Raw genomic sequence first — 16,465 nt, forward strand, 5'->3', positions numbered from 1 at the left:
TAATTCACAGGCAAAATATGTCCTTGGGGGAGTAAATCTGGGAGAGTCCCTTGTTGAGAAGGACCTGGGGGTACTAGTAGATCATAAATTAAATAACAGCATGCAATGTCAATCAGCTGCCTCTAAAGCCAGCAAGATCTTGTCATCTATCAAAAGTGGTATGGACTCTTAGGATAGGGATGTAATATTACCACTGTACAAGACATTTGTTCGGCCTCAACTGGAATTTGCTGTCCAGTTCTAGGCACCAGTCCTTAAAAAGGATGCCCTGGAGCTGGAGAGGGTTCAACGTAGAGCCACAAAAATGATAAGGGGTATGGAGGGTCTTAGTTATGAGGAAAGATTAAAACAACTAGATTTATTTAGTCTGGAAAAGAGATGACCACGAGGGGACATGATTAATTTATATAAATATATGAATGGTCCATACAAAAATATGGTGGTAAGTTGTTTCAGATTAAATCAAATCAAAAGACGAGGGGGCACTGTCTCTGTCTGGAGAAATCAAGGGGGAATCACCAGAGGCGACAGGGCTTCTTTACTATGAGAACTGTCAATCTGTGGAATAGCCTGCCTCAGGCGCTGGTCACAGCAGGGACAGCAGAGAAATTCTAAAGAGTCAAGATCCCTTTTTACACCTAAATATCATTGATGATTATGTTATATAGAATTGTTTCCCCTAAATCCCTTCCTCCTCCAATCCCTTCCCTTCCTTGGTTGAACTTGATCTTTTTTCAACCGTATAAACTATGATACATTTATTCCCAAATGTTGCATGTTTTCTATAGGATTTATGAATTTCCTGATATGCGGGGCATCTGTGGCCTTCCTCACCTGTGCATTTACCTGCTATTTTGTGAAGGCAAATTTGTTCCTGCTGTATAGGTGAAACAAGGGAGAACACGGCAGAAACTGGCCCTAGTGAATGCCCTTTATATCTGTGTAACTTTACACTCTTGATACCAACAGGGTGAAAAAGCTACTTGGGGGCATTGTAAGCCTAATATTGTCATTCATTTATACAAAATATGAATGTAAGTTTACCTGTATTTCCCTCAAGGAGCAGACGGCTGTAGTGTCACTTCTGAAAGGAATTAATCGACAGGAGCCAGTACTAAGAGGTTGATTAGGGCCAGGTAATTTAGCTGATTAGGAGATTTAAATAAAATCTAATCAATGGGATTCCTTAAGTGGTTAAGTTTTCAAATAGGGGCACTTTTTAGGGGTTTCTCTTGCTCTGGTATGTTACAGGCTCGTCAAATGCTAAATAGCGCTTGGAAACTGTTCCAGCTAACTTTGCTCTCCAAAACTGCAATGGCGCCCCTACTCTTTTGCGCTCTGTTATGGGCCCATAAAGTAGTTTACATCCACATGTGGGGTATTGCCAGACTCGAGAAACTACACAACAGAGATCTAAGATATGTTTTCTCATTTTATTCTGCATGTACATTTTAGGGCTAAATAAACATTTTGTCAGTTTGAAAATTCTTAAGCTTAACAAGGGCTGTTTTTAATAATATTGAGGAGAGCAATTACAAAATGTGGTACTTTGTGGAGAGTTTCTAATAATTAAAGCTTTTGGAACCCCTATAAAATATGCATAGGCCTCGAAAATAATTGAATTGCTAGCCTCGATTTATAAGCCACCTAACATAAAAACCATAAAGCAGGCATATGGTTAATGTTAGATCGTAACCTATTTGGGAGATTAGACAAACTGTAGCAAAAGCATAACATTTAGAAATCAGCAAATCAATAATTTGTAAAGGTTTTCACTAAATTTGACTTTTCTTTTTTTTTAATAAATAAATTCAAAATATTCCACCCAAAATATACCACTAAGGTGAAGCACAACATATCATGAAAAAAACAATGTGAAAACCTCCTTGGCAAGTTAAAACTTTCTAGTCGCATATAGTGACACACGGCAGAATTGATAAATCGGACTGGGTCCTTTAACCCCTTAAGGACGCAGGGTTTTTCGGCCGATTTCTCGCTCTCCAACTTCAAAAATCCATAACTTTTTCATTTTTCCGTGTACAGAGCTGTGTGAGGGCTTATTTTGTGCGTAACAAATTTTACTTTCCCGTAATGTTATTTATTTTAACATGCCGTGTACTGCGTAGCTGAAAAAAAATTCCAAATGTGGAAAAATTGAAAAAAAACGTCACGTGCGTCACGTTCTTGTGGGCTCAGTTTTTACGACTTTCACTCTTCGCTCCAAATAACATGCCTACTTTATTCTTTGGTTCGGTGCGATCGCGGTGATACCAAATTTATATAGGTTTTATTGTGTTTTAATACATTTTCAAAAATTAAACGAATGTGTACAAAAAAGAAAAAAATTTTTTTGCCATCTTCTGACGCTAATAACTTTTTCATACTTTGGCGCACGGAGATGTGTGAGGTGTCATTTTTTGCGAAATGAGGCGACGTTTTCATTGCTTCCATTTTGAGGTCTGTGCGATATTTTGATCATTTTTTATTTCATTTTTTATGTTATGTAAAAAGGTGTAAAAGTCGCATTTCGGACATTTGGGCGCCATTTCCCGCCTCGGAGGTCACCGCCGGCCGTAACCGTTTTTATATTTTGATAGATCGGGCATTTTGGGACGCGGCGATACCTAATATGTTTGTGATTTTTACTGTTTATTATGTTTTATATCCGTTCTAGGGAAAGGGGGGTGATTTGAACTTTTAATATTTTATTAATTTTTTTATTTTTTAAACTTTTTTTTTTATTTTTTTTTTCACTATCTTTTAGACCATCTAGGGTACATTAACCCTAGATGGTCAGATCGCTGCTACCATATACTGCAATACTTCTGTATTGCAATATATGGCATTTTTGCAGCACATTCATTACAATGAGCCACTGGCTCATTGTAACGAATCTGCAGCTGCCAGATAGCCTCGTGTCAAAAGAAGACACGAGGCTACCATGGCAACCGATCGCCGCCCCCCGATGACGTTCGGGGGCGTGGCGATCGAAAAAAAGATGGCGGCGCCTGCGCGCCGCCGTCTTTTAAATGCCGCCGGCGACTTTGCCGGCGGCAACGGGGGGGTTAATAGCCGCGATCGGTGCTAGCACCGACCGCGGTTATTAGCGGTGGGGGTTTTATGCATTTTGCAAAAACCCCCACCTTTGTATGAAGAGGACTCAGCCCGTGAGCCCTCTTCATACATCCCTTATACCTCTGCGCCGTAGAGCTACGGCGCAGAGCGTTAAGGGGTTAAAGTAAATCTACCATTTGATGTCATGCATTATGAAACAGACATGCTGTAGCTACACTGATGCAGGCACTTATATTGTTTAATAGCCGAGCTGAGGGTTTTTCAGAAAAAAACTATTAAAAAGTTATGATTATGAAGCCCTGTCGCTCCTATGCCTGGCCAGGCGCTTTTCCTCTAACATTAGTTATGCGTTGCACCAGATGTAATCACTGTGTTATCCTTTAGAAGCAGAAGTCATCAGTCGCTGCACCATCCCCCAGATGCTGTGTATAAGTCATCCAGCTCAGGTTGATAAATCCTGTCTGACTTTTCAGAAAGTTCCATGTAATGTGTTTATCAATGGGAAGCTGTAGCTACAGCATTCTTAAGGTATGTTTGCTTCATAATACAAGAAATCAAATGGTAGATTTCCGTTAAGATGAAAATTAGTTGGCTCCTTAAAGAGGTATTCCCAAGAAGACAAGTTTCTTATATGTACTCAGGATAACAAAATATCACATTCACTAATTCACTGTTATTAACAAAAATGCAGCATTTCACAGATATAATTCCAACCTATCAGCCCTGGTGTACACAATTTCAGTTTCCCTAGACTTGACCCTGTAGCATCTGACTTGGGGTCGGGCCCCATCTTGGATTTTTGTGTGAGATTGTGCAGATGAGATTTCTGTATCTCCCTCCTTTGTGCCTATAGCCACGCCCCCTGCACGGAGCTCAGAGACACTCACTGATCACATCCTGCCAGGACAGAGCCAAAAAGAAGCTGAAAGCTACAAGGAGATAAGTTATAAAGGGGAAGGGGGAGGCAGGCACATAGCTGTGAGATGTAGCAGAGCTCATATTGCGTAATAGGCATCATGCATCTCTGATCTGTCTCATCTCTCTTTGTGTGTTACTACAGAAGCCAGCTGAAAGTGTACTTACACCTGTACCCTGGTAATGTAACCACATTGTCACTCCACAAATCTAGATGGGTCAGTGTTTGCTCAGAGCGGCCCCGCCAACACCTTGGAATCTTATGCTGACCAGCCAAGAGATTGATAGGAGCTAAACCAGCAATAACACTGAGTAAAATTCTAAAGTAAGGGGTTAAAATTATCTTTATTTTGTTAACATCACTAGGGGTTTGAGATGTGAGAATTTTCTTTCATGGGAAAATCCCTTTAAGGGGTTGATGAGTAAAAAGAAATATTGGCAACACCTTTTCTTTCACACCTTTATTTCCATTTTACAAAATACAATTGATATCTGTATAAATAATCAATTTACATTTACAGCATTAGGCATAATGTAGGAGTAGCACCTATATGAGATCGAATTGTATATGTGTCTCCATGTAGTAGAACAATCTCTGTGCATAGTACAACATTTTTTCTTCCTGTAGATAAACACCAATCCATGATCATGTGATGTCACAAAGGTGTTTGGCTCATTATCATCACACAGCTTTGACTATACTGGGGCTCATTTACTTACCCGGTCCCAGCGCGATCCTGTGGTGTGTTGCCCGACGAGGATTCGGGTTCTGACGGGATTCTTTAACATCATGCGCCCGATATCCACTAGGTGTCGTTGCTGCGCCGAGGTCCACCGGAGTTCACCTGCTTCTTCCCGGTGCATGTAATTGCTTGATCTTGTGAGACATTTCATTTTTTAAATTCCGCATTCTTTTCCAAATCCGTCGGGTTGTCTGACGGCCACACCCCCCGAATTCTGTCACACCGAAATTCGATCGCGTGCGCCAAAATCCTGGCGGAATTCGGCGCAGAGCGGAAAAATTTGTGAAACCCAACGGAAATGCGGCCGGGGAGCCCTTAGAAAATGAGCCCCACTGTGTGTAACGAGTCGTGCACCTGTGTGACATCACATGACCATGGACTGGTGTTTATCTAATTAAAATAAATGACGAAGCTTCCCGTTGCATGACAGCAAGCAAAGATCTAGAAAACTGAGAGGAATTAATACAGAAAGTATATTGAAGAAATGTATAACTTTTCATTACACATATCAATAATTTGCTGGAATGTGATTGGAGTGAACAACCCCTTTAATACTGGAAACCCTAGCACAGCAGAAGGTGACTCAAGATCAAAGAGAATCCCTAGGAGACACCAATGTCTACTAGGCTGTGCCCTCAAAGAGGTAAATAAGTTGGTGTGAGCACATCTGAGAGGTATTGACATTGGGTACAGTCATCTAGACCGGTGGTGGCGAACCCATGGCATGGGTGCCAGAGGCGACACTCGGAGCCCTTTCTTTGGGCACCCGGGCCATCGCCCCAGCACACCAGACAGGACTCAAAGAATCTTTCTACAGTTCCGAGCAACTTAAAAGATGCTGCTTTCAGTCATATATTAAAGTGATACTTACTTGTTACTTTGTTACTTGGGACTGTAGGAAGAGGGAGAATAAGTAGACAGGGCTGAATTATCTTTGAAGGACCTCCTGCTGGCCCCACGATTCTCTGTGTACAGAGGGACACTGGAAAGAAGCTAAAATGATGCAAATTTTCCATCTTGTCCTCTGGAGGTCAATATGATCGAAAGTTGTTGAAGAACAGGGAGCAATAAGTTACTGCTTTTGGTTGGCACCTGGCAATAATTAAGGGGGGTTTTGGGTTGCAGTTTGGGCACTTGGCCACTAAAAGGTTCACCATCACTGATCTAGACCCTCCTCTTCTAAATAAAATGTGGGTTCAAGACACTGCACATAAGAAAAACTAAGACATCATACAGTACAGCAATGATTATATAACATAATATAAACCTCATTTATTCTTTAGCACCGTAATACAAAAGATACAAAACGTGTCCTATAAATATATGGTAGATAATCCATCCTGCAGATTTCCACATATTTACAGTATACAATATAGTAGTTACCTAAAAATGATTGATAGCTTCTACTAAGCCAAGGCTATCAACAGCTTCAGGACATTAGCAAAAAGAAATTAATAACATTTTAGTAAATAAAATTGAAAACCCACAAAATACAGTGAAAACTGGATGTATCCTTTGGCTGTGAATGTGACATCTTGCTTCAGTATATTTCGCCTACAATAAATGCGGCTAAAATCACCATTAAACAAAACAAGAAATATCTTGCAAATTTCTCTGTGAAAATTCGCTCTATAGAGAAAAAAAAAACTATTTTTAGTAAACCGTTTTCTGTTTCATTATCAATTTACCTATTTATTGTGACCATGTACATATTACAGTTTTATACACTTTATATGGCTTCTATGGCACAAAGCATTATTCTGAAGAACAATGTGGCGAAATTTAAGGGGTATTCCTTTGATACAACCCATAATGTTATAAATACATTAATACTATGATACACAATGACATTCATCATAAAATGGAGCTTAATAGCACTTCATATGTCGGTTGCGAGTGCATGGAGAGGGCTCACGGGCTGAGCCCTCTCCATAGTCAGTAAGTCTTTGCTGCATATTGCATAACATCGGCGTGGGCGCCGCAAACTTGTAGGTGACTTCATCGGGGAGCGGCGATTGGTTGCCATGACAGCCTCGGGTCTTCTGAAGACCGAGGCTGTCTGGATTTAACCCTTTCATTACTATGTGCTAATTGCACATTGTAATGTATGAGGATGAAAATCCCCATGTACTGCCATACTGTAGTATGGCAGTCAAAATAGAAAGAATTGATGTCCGCTCTTCAGGGGATTTGCAGGTAAAAAACAGTGTTCCTTTATTGCGAATCCATATAAAATCCAAAACTGGCAAAGATACAAATGTGTGATGGCCCAGGTATGATGACCTACGTGTTTCGCTCTCTCAGAGCTTAATCATGGTCTCTGTTGTACTACAGACAACATAACAATTTAAAGATCCCGCTCCGGTAATGGCGTGTGACGTCACAGCCACGTGATGGTATTCACGTGACTGGGCTGCGACACACCCACCCCGTTACAGCGTGGTATCCTAATGCATTAAGAATTAGTTTGTTACAAGGCGTTAAAAAATCCAATGTGCGAATGCAGCCTCACTGACCTAAAAAGAGACGATGGAATTGGTTATAAACTGCTTCTGTCTTCCAAGAATTGCTGGCTGTCTCTTTTATCCTTCAACATATGTCTCACATTTATGCCCCTTGCACACAAAAAATATTGGCAATATTGCAATATCAGGTCACATGCAATGGATCATGGCCCTCTGTCTGTGGCCCGCGAGTCACTGGCATCTGAGGTCTGCTTACATACCATTGGAATGGCTCTGAGTTTTTGTGTCCAGAAAAGTCAGCTCACACATGGGTTATAGAAGTCATGAACATAACTCATATACATACATGGGGGCATTAGCTAGCAGTGGAAACATATCAGGTCACATGCAATGGATCATGGCCCTCTGTCTGTGGCCCGCGAGTCACTGGCATCTGAGGTCTGCTTACATACCATTGGAATGGCTCTGAGTTTTTGTGTCCAGAAAAGTCAGCTCACACATGGGTTATAGAAGTCATGTACATAACTCATATACATACATGGGGGCATTAGCTAGCAGTGGAAACATTTGAGTGTCCTTACAATGGTGTGGATTTAATACCCAGGACCATGCTCTGTAACCCGGGTTTTCAGGTAAAAAATGATGCACAATTTTTCTTCTAGTGATCAAATAATTTTGGTCTTCTTGCTGGAAAAGACTTACCTGCATTAGGCGCAAAATTATTTTTCGACAAGCAGTCAAGCCATTGTAAGTCTTCTTGGAAAACAATCCTTAAATCTTCATTTTGGGATAAGAAGTTCCTAATTTTGCAGACTTTGTCCTCATCCTAGAGAAGAAAACAAGTATTTGTAGCAGCCACTTTTCTTCATACTTTTATTACAGTTTTGTTCTTTACTCACCTCTTTAGTTAATGAACCTCGTTCCACTATCTCTAGACTCAGTTCTTGGATCATCTGCTCAATCATTCGCCTCTCAACATCATAAGGTAATAATCTGGTATAAATAGTCGCTGATTGCAATTCGATCCCTGATTGTGCTTTCGGGATTCCATCCACATCACAGATGCCTAAATCTTCAACTTTCCAATCTGACAAGAGGACCTGAAATATGTGCAAAAGTAAATAACTGAAGTGATAATACATATACTGTAATATAGTGTTCAAGGTGGCGACTCAAACTCTCTAATGCAAATCTCTATTTTGCCTCCATCACTGAAGTCTTTATGGACCTAGGACACAGATACATTACATTTTCCCTTTTAAATTACAGTATTAGAAACAATATACAATATCCATGAAATATATCTTTAAGATGAAAAAATGTAATTGTAAATGCTACATACATACAAATTCATACTTTGGCTCTGACCTCCATTCCTTACCTTTTTAAAAAAAAAAAAAAAAAGTAAAGAACGGATGTTTAATGTATCAGTTAAAAATCTCATTGACATCAATGGAAAATTTTAGGTCATCCAATATGTTCCAATTTGGCATGTATTGGTTATCCATGCTTTTTTTTGTATGGGAAAAATGACGGTGGCTGCAGTACTTTTTCTCCATTAGAAAAAAAAAAACACATGGATAACGGATAATTGACAAACTCACTATAGCGGATGACATAAAATTTACATTGTTAAAAATCCCATTGACATCAGATACGTTGAACCTCCGTTCTTTACTTCAAAAAACTGATTTACACACAAAATACAGGGAAAGGCAAGGGACAAATAAGGACACAGAATATTTATTTATTACAGTATATTACACAGTTTATTATTATCATCTGCACTAACCGTTTAATTACAATTTAAGTTTTTTTTTGTCAGGATCAGTGGTAGTGGACCCACTGAACCACGGTGAGCGTCGACGTAAGCCGTCACCTGGGAGCGGAATATAAGTGGTACCCGGTTTTCACCAGAGCCTGTCACAAAGCGGGCTGGACTTGCTGCGGTGGGATACCACAAGGCCGCTCCACAGGTGCGACTTGGCTCGTGGTAGCGGCCAATGCAAAGTACAGAATCGTGAGATGGAATCGTCGTCGGGGACAGGCAGGAGGTCAGGACAGGGGCATGGGGGCTGGGTCACAACGGGAAATCAGGATAAATGCTCAGAGCGAGGAACACAGTTTTCTCAAAGGCATGAAAGCACAAAGATTCGGCAGGGCATGAGGGAAGAGGCCGGCTATTTCTAGATTGCCAGATGGTTGGCGCCAATTAGCGGCGCGCTGTCCCTTTAAATCCCAAGAAGCCGATGCGCACGCGCCCTGGGAGGTGGGGACACGTGCGCCAGATCGCAGGAGACAGTACTGGATCACGGACAGGCAAGAGAACCTTCCACATAGTTGAGGGGGCACTGGGAGGCACACATGTACGCCTGTGACCCGAGACAAGGGTCGCAGGAGCACCCGTGACATTTCTATTTACCCTGTAAACAATATAGGGCATTTTTTTAATAATACCAATGGATTAGGCAAATGGAGACTCCCTGGAGCCTCCCATATAAGTCAGGTTAAGTCAGGTTGTAACTGGTGGGTTCAGCCTTTACACACCAAATGTGTATAGGCAGCTATAAGCATGCTGTTTGATGTGAAAAATACTGTTCTATTGACTAAAATTAAAAGTAGAAATACAGAAATGTTGCACAATTGATAAATGACCGGATCAGTCCTATCAGCTACACAATCCCTTTAAAATAAATCATATACAAGACTGTTACCTCCTGCATTTTTTCACCTTCTTTTACAAGACCAGGTACATGTGTGAATTCAGAAATCAGATCATGCATCTTTTTCCCAAATGCTTCCAACCAAGTAGATGAGACTTTCATATTACAAGAATGCATCAGCTCATTTCGGCACTTTATTATCTGCAAATGATAAATTCAAAGTGAATTATTTTATCTAAATAAGTGATGTGTGCTTTGTTAAATAAGCAATTTTTTTCAAGGGTAAAGTCTATCTACCAGAATTATGGAAAGAAAAAAAGAATGTTGCAGGTTCATGATCCATAGCATGTCACATTACCTGTAAAACACAGTGGAGGTAGTGTGTTACTAGAAGGGTTGCACCAATAACAGAATTCTCAGTGTGATACAATACCTGGATACTCGATACTCCATGCCGATACAAAACTTTTTGTGAAAAGAGAAAAATCTGAATCCAAAATTAAATCAATTTGCATCACCATCTTCCTAATGTTATTTTTCCACTAACAGAGCTAGTTAATGGATATATTTTTTTCCGTCATAAGCTGTAATTCAGGGGTTTGTGCAATTTTTTGATCACTTTTAGTAACATTTATTTTGGAATCATGGTGACCAAAACACAGGAGTTTTACAAAATTTGTTGGGGCTAACAAAAGGGGTTAAATGATGGATTATATTTGTAGATTGTGGCAAAGCAATACTAAAAATTAGAGGATTTGAGGAAATGTTTTCTGTTTTATTATAAGAAATTGGATGAAAATGAATAAAGCGGATTAATTTGTGTTTTTTTTTATATTGCCCTGCCCCTTTATATTGTGCTGCCTCTTCACAGCAGTTTTATGAGGGGCATCAGCAGCCTGCACTCAGAAATACTAGTTTGCACTGATATGACCCTGCCAGGAGACATGGGCAGCTTTAACTAAAACACTGATTGATCATTTTAACTTCTTCACTGGCATTAGCCATACACAAACACAATGGGGGACATCTATCTTTATTTCTGCTCGTTAAATGGTCTCTTTTTTGCGACTTTCGTCATTTTTGCAACTTTTCACTGTGACTTTTGCTGTTGTTTTTCAAGTACACCTTGGTCTGCACCTTGTGCTGTGCCTTATGCATCTTTAGTTTCCAGATGTTCCGTGCGAAAACAGATGTTCCGTGCTTATGTATCACTTTTTTTTGCTTATTTTTGAGACTTTTTAGGCGCAAATCTGCACCTACTGCAGGGCAGGTGCAAAGGAAGGATTTTTTTTTTCATAGATCCCGTTTTAACATGTAAATTGGAATTATTTCACTCGCTTTAATTGTTTAAAATTTTGTATAGTAACCTGTTTTTTGAAAATTCACAAATTTTAGCACTTACCGTATATACTTGTGTAAAAGCCGAGTTTTTCAGCACAAAAAATGTGCTGAAAAACGTCCCATCGGCTTTTACACGTGTCTATTACAAAAAATGTACCCACTTAAAAATAAATAAACTTATATACTCACCCTCTGATGTCAGCGCGGCTCCCCGATGTCAGCCCAGCTCTCCGATGTCCCCAATGTCAGCGCGTCCCGTCTTCTTTCTTCTCTGCGGCTCCTCTTCTTTTTTCTTGCTTCTCTCATGGACGCGGCCATGTTTTCTTAGTGGCCGCGCATACTATGACGTCAGCAGCGGTCGCGTCATAGATGCGCCTGCTAGAAGAAAACCTGGCCGCATCCATGAGAGAAGACGGGACGCGCTGACATCGGGGACATCGGTAAGCCGCGCTGACATCGGAGGGTGAGTATATAAGTTTATTTTTTTTAACTGCTGTGGGGGCAGGCTGTATACTACTAGGGCCTGGCAGGCTGTATACTACTAGGGCCTGGCAGGCTGTATACTACTAGGGCCTGGCAGGCTGTATACTACTAGGGCCTGGCAGGCTGTATACTACATGGGGGCAGGCTGGATATATACTACAAGGGGGCAGGCTGGCTGTATGCTGCTAGGGGCTGGCTAGCTGCATTTCCCACCCTCGGTTTATACTCGAGTCAATAGTTTTTTCCAGTTTTTGGTGGTAAAATTAGGGGTCTCGGATTATACTCGGGTCGGCTTATACTCGAATATATACGGTACCCTTTTTTTAAAAAAAATGTATTGGTTACTTCCAAGGGTGAGGTCACATGTGCCGTTTTGGTAGCGTTTTGAAACGCAATACAACAGCTGAGGAGAGGCGATTTGCCTAATTAGATTACTGTTTACATTTGCGTTTACAAAACGCTATGTAAACATGACGTTAACACATTCGTTAACATGTTTACTATGAATTTTGTAAATCAAATGTTAATAGTAATGAAATTAGGCAAATCACCTCTCCTCAGCTGTTGTAATGTGTTTCAAAACGCAATTAAAACGCAACATGTGACCTCACCCTTAACACCACATGTGGCTGTCGTCATCTCCCTGGGGTGTGACTAAAGTGCTTAAAAATTCAGGACACAGCCTAGAATCCAAAATTAACAGTAGTGTCCACTCCTGCATATAACCCCCCTCACATGGTTTGTGGATTTGAGACATTTGCAACAAAAAGTCTCAAAAAGAAGCCAAAATTTGCGCCTGCTAGGATAGGATAAACTGAATATATATAAATGAAGAAAAAAGTCATGAACATACATATGGCGCAAAAAAGAGCTGGCATATGTCTCAAAAATTCTCCACAGAAAGACAAAACTATGATACATGTCCCCCAATAAGCCATACAGGTCTGGGGGCTGAGTGGGGTACTCCAGCAGTGTTTTTTTCAGAGCGGCGGCAACCTGCAATGATATTCCAGCAAGCCGCTGATACATACATGTCCACAGCTTCTTCACGGACTGAGCGAGTTAAACAGGCGTGTAATAACACAGATGGACAATGACACAAAACATAAAAGCTACAGCAACCCAGGAGTTTATTAAAGTGAAGAAGTGGAATGTTCTTGAATGGTTGAGATCAGTCATCTGATGTGAACCCAATTGAGTATGTAATCATTTGGACTTCAGACTGAAATGCCAGACTGGAAAAGATTTCACATAAATGAGGGAATTCTAGAAATGAACCTCATCGGACCCATTTCTAGGCAAGTATGAAATTTTCTTTTTATAGTGCCAACGGTGGGACTTGCTAAAGGGCAATTTGTGGCATTATACCGCCGATCCATAAGGACCTGTGGGTGGTTTAGTGTTACAAATGGCCTCTTAAAAGGAAACCTACCACTTGAAGTGGTAGTTGTAAGATGCATATACCGAGCACCAACTCAGGGTGAGCTGGTGCCGGTGCATACTTTCATTAGTGTCCCAAACCGCTGTTTAAACCGTGATACAGCGGTTTAGGACACTAATGAAAGTAAGCACCGGCATCAGCTCACCCTGAGCTGGTGCTTGGTATATGCATATTACACCTACCTAATCTAAATGGATTTTCATAAACTGCCATTAGAGAGCATTTCCTCTATCCCTTCATTGTCCCTCTACATGCCTGTGAACTCAAGCAATAAGGTCCTAAAGCTGTATGCAAATGATCTGTGAAATATCCAATGAGTCATTAGCATATTCAGGCTGTCCAGCTTATTCATGAGTGGGAGGAACAGCCCACCCCCAGTGCTTGACTGACAGCCTGTATAATGATGTGATGGCTGCTCCATGTGCTTCCTGGCGCCTCCTGCAGCCGATGTGTGTATGGAAGAGATACAGCAGCTCCAGGCAGCCATGTTATAGCAAAACATGTCAGGTGCTTGTGTAGCTGATGTCTGTGTCTCTGTGTATTAGGAGGATGCAGCATGTCAGCAGATGCAGCACACACACTAGCCATGCTTTACTATACATTACACACAGACATGAGCAGGGGGGGAGAGGGGAGTAGTAACAGGGGTGACATCACTGCCTCTGACCATGTGACCAGCCTCATTTACATAATAAAGAAAAGATTATTTTACAATGATTAATGTATGAAATGACTAGATAAAGGCTGGGATGGGATCCTTGTGAGCTGCTCCAACAGGTAGAGGTGACAGGACTAGTGACAGAGACCTGATGACAGGTGTCCTTTAATTTGACTGACAGTAGTGCAAGTAAAAAAAAGGTAATTCAGGTAAACGTTATCTCTCTAACCCTTGATGTGTTTTGTATATTGAAATAATTACAATTGTTGAGCAAGTTGAGCAGAGCTGTTGCATCAGACTGTTTGGGTCTTCTGTACTGGGTCTGTCCTCGCGGCATATACACCTAAAAGTAATAATAATTATCAATCAATATTGGACAGAATCACAAATCATCATGGTGGGTGGGTGTTTTCTGCATTTAACGTGGGTGTTTGCTGTATATATACGGCATTCAAGAGCCAGCGGCGTGTGGGCACTGAGATCATTGCTTCCCGTGATGCCATCGGGGAGCAACAATCTGTCATCATGATAGACTCCGTTCTTTATAAGGCTGTATGTTTGCTGAAAATCTGTTACAATGTGCCAGAGGCACATTGTAGTAGATAATGTGTTAAATCCCCATATACTGCCATACTTTAATACTTTTTTTCATTTTGCAACATATAACATCTGCAAAGAGTTTGTATGTTCTCTCCGTGTTTGCGTGGGTTTACTCCGGGTACTCCGGTTTCCTCCCGCACTCCAAAACATACTGGTAGGTTGTTTAGATTGTGAGCCCCATGGGGACAGGGACCATGCTTTGTGCAGCACTGTGTAATCTGTGTGCGCTATATAAATAAAGAATTATTATTATTATATAAAAAATTTAATAAAAATGAAAATAATGTAGCAACTGATAAATATATGCTACTATAATCACCTCTGCTGCACTAGTACTCCCCTGTGCCTTCAATGTACAAAGCTACATGAAACCACTCCACAGCCAGACTTGTATTACTGTGTTACATTCAGAGAAGTATAGTAATTTCCTATAGAGACTGGATACATTATGCAAGATATACATAAATATTATTATCTACATGCACATAAAGACAGCAGACACATTACCTTGGCTACTTCCCAGTAATGTGTAGGCCACATTGATGGATCACTGTTTCCCCAGTATATTTCTCCATTTCTGTTGTTATGGTGAGATAGAATAAGTTCTTTCCATTGTGCACACACAGAACAACCAGGCTCAAACTTGTCAGAGAGAAAAAGAAGTCAGTTAAATTGCTGATACAGAACATTGGAGATTTAAGAAGCGTCTGCAATTGGGGGAACATGGTGCAGCTGAGACGTTTTACAGGTCCTACAGTCCGGGGCAGAAGTGCAGTCGTGCTTGTACTGAGCCATGATAATGTCTTCTCGTCAGGTTGTTTTTGCTCAATGACATTGACACTGTACTCAAAGGGAAGATGACCAGCAGCCCCATGGACCAGCAACAATGATAGGCTCAGGTTACCTACCTGTAGGGAGCGGAGATTACAGGGGGACATGTAGGGAGTGGAGGATACAGGGGGACATGTAGGGAGCGGAGGTTACAGGGGGACATGTAGGGAGTGGAGGATACAGGGGGACATGTAGGGAGCGGAGGTTACAGGGGGACATGTAGGGAGCGGAGGTTACAGGGGGACTTGTAGGGAATGGAGGATGCAGGGGGACATATAGGGAGCGGAGATTACAGGGGGACATGTAGGGAGTGGAGGATACAGGGGGACATGTAGGGAGCGGAGGTTACAGGGGGACATGTAGGGAGTGGAGGATACAGGGGGACATGTAGGGAGCGGAGGTTACAGGGGGACATGTAGGGAGTGGAGGATACAGGGGGACATGTAGGGAGCGGAGGTTACAGGGGACATGTAGGGAGCGGAGGTTACAGGGGGACATGTAGGGAGTGGAGGATACAGGGGGACATGTAGGGAGCGGAGGTTACAGGGGGACATGTAGGGAGTGGAGGATACAGGGGGACATGTAGGGAGCGGAGGTTACAGGGGGACATGTAGGGAGCGGAGGTTACAGGGGGACTTGTAGGGAATGGAGGATGCAGGGGGACATATAGGGAGCGGAGGTTAGAGTAAGACATGTAGGGAGCGGAGGTTACAGGGGGACTTGTAGGGAGTGGAGGTTACAGGGGGACTTGTAGGGAGTGGAGGTTGCAGGGGGACATGTAGGGGGTGGAGGTTACAGGGGGATACGTGGATGTTACCATGATGGCTGGAGAGGGCTGGGGGTTGGGGCCACTTACCTGCTTCCCCCTGGCCCTGCACTGACATCTCCTCCTCTGGCCTGGAGCGGGGATGTGCTGGGACAGCAGGCGGTGAAACATCTGCATCTCCCGGTCTATGTATCCGTGCAGGCGGCTGTGCAGCATCTCCAGGCACATGCCGGCCTTCATCCAGTTCTTGTACTCCCTGCAGGTCAGCCTCGCCAGCAGAGCGGGCAGCGCCATGTCCTCAGTGCTGCGGGTAACAGGCCTCCTACTTACCGCCGGCTGCTCTAAGTTTCGTTTCTCTGTAAATATTTAGTAAACTACACGTCTGTAATAATGTCCTGTGAGCAGCAGGTGGCAGCACCGTCAGACATCGGGCCTGTAATAAACGGGTGATATTTCTATCATGTTGCGGCTCCTCCCCCGGGTG

The 16,465-nt window shown here is 42.1% G+C and overlaps 1 protein-coding gene across 1 annotated transcript; it reads right to left on the minus strand.

Annotated features, from left to right (window-relative positions):
• Positions 1 to 4,379: 4,379 nt before the first annotated feature.
• On the minus strand, positions 4,380 to 16,408 carry C2HXorf38 (chromosome 2 CXorf38 homolog). The gene is made up of 7 exons (XM_072137827.1): positions 16,072 to 16,408; positions 14,892 to 15,026; positions 14,007 to 14,127; positions 9,913 to 10,064; positions 8,098 to 8,298; positions 7,901 to 8,024; positions 4,380 to 6,362 (listed from the first exon to the last, which is right to left on the minus strand). The coding sequence occupies exons 1-7, from the start codon at positions 16,273 to 16,275 to the stop codon at positions 6,274 to 6,276; spliced, it is 1,026 nt and encodes a 341-aa protein (XP_071993928.1). The 5' UTR covers positions 16,276 to 16,408; the 3' UTR covers positions 4,380 to 6,273.
• Between the last annotated feature and the right edge of the window lie 57 nt (positions 16,409 to 16,465).

Source organism: Engystomops pustulosus, chromosome 2 (assembly GCF_040894005.1).
Source record: "Engystomops pustulosus chromosome 2, aEngPut4.maternal, whole genome shotgun sequence".
NCBI classification, from domain to species: domain Eukaryota; kingdom Metazoa; phylum Chordata; class Amphibia; order Anura; family Leptodactylidae; genus Engystomops; species Engystomops pustulosus.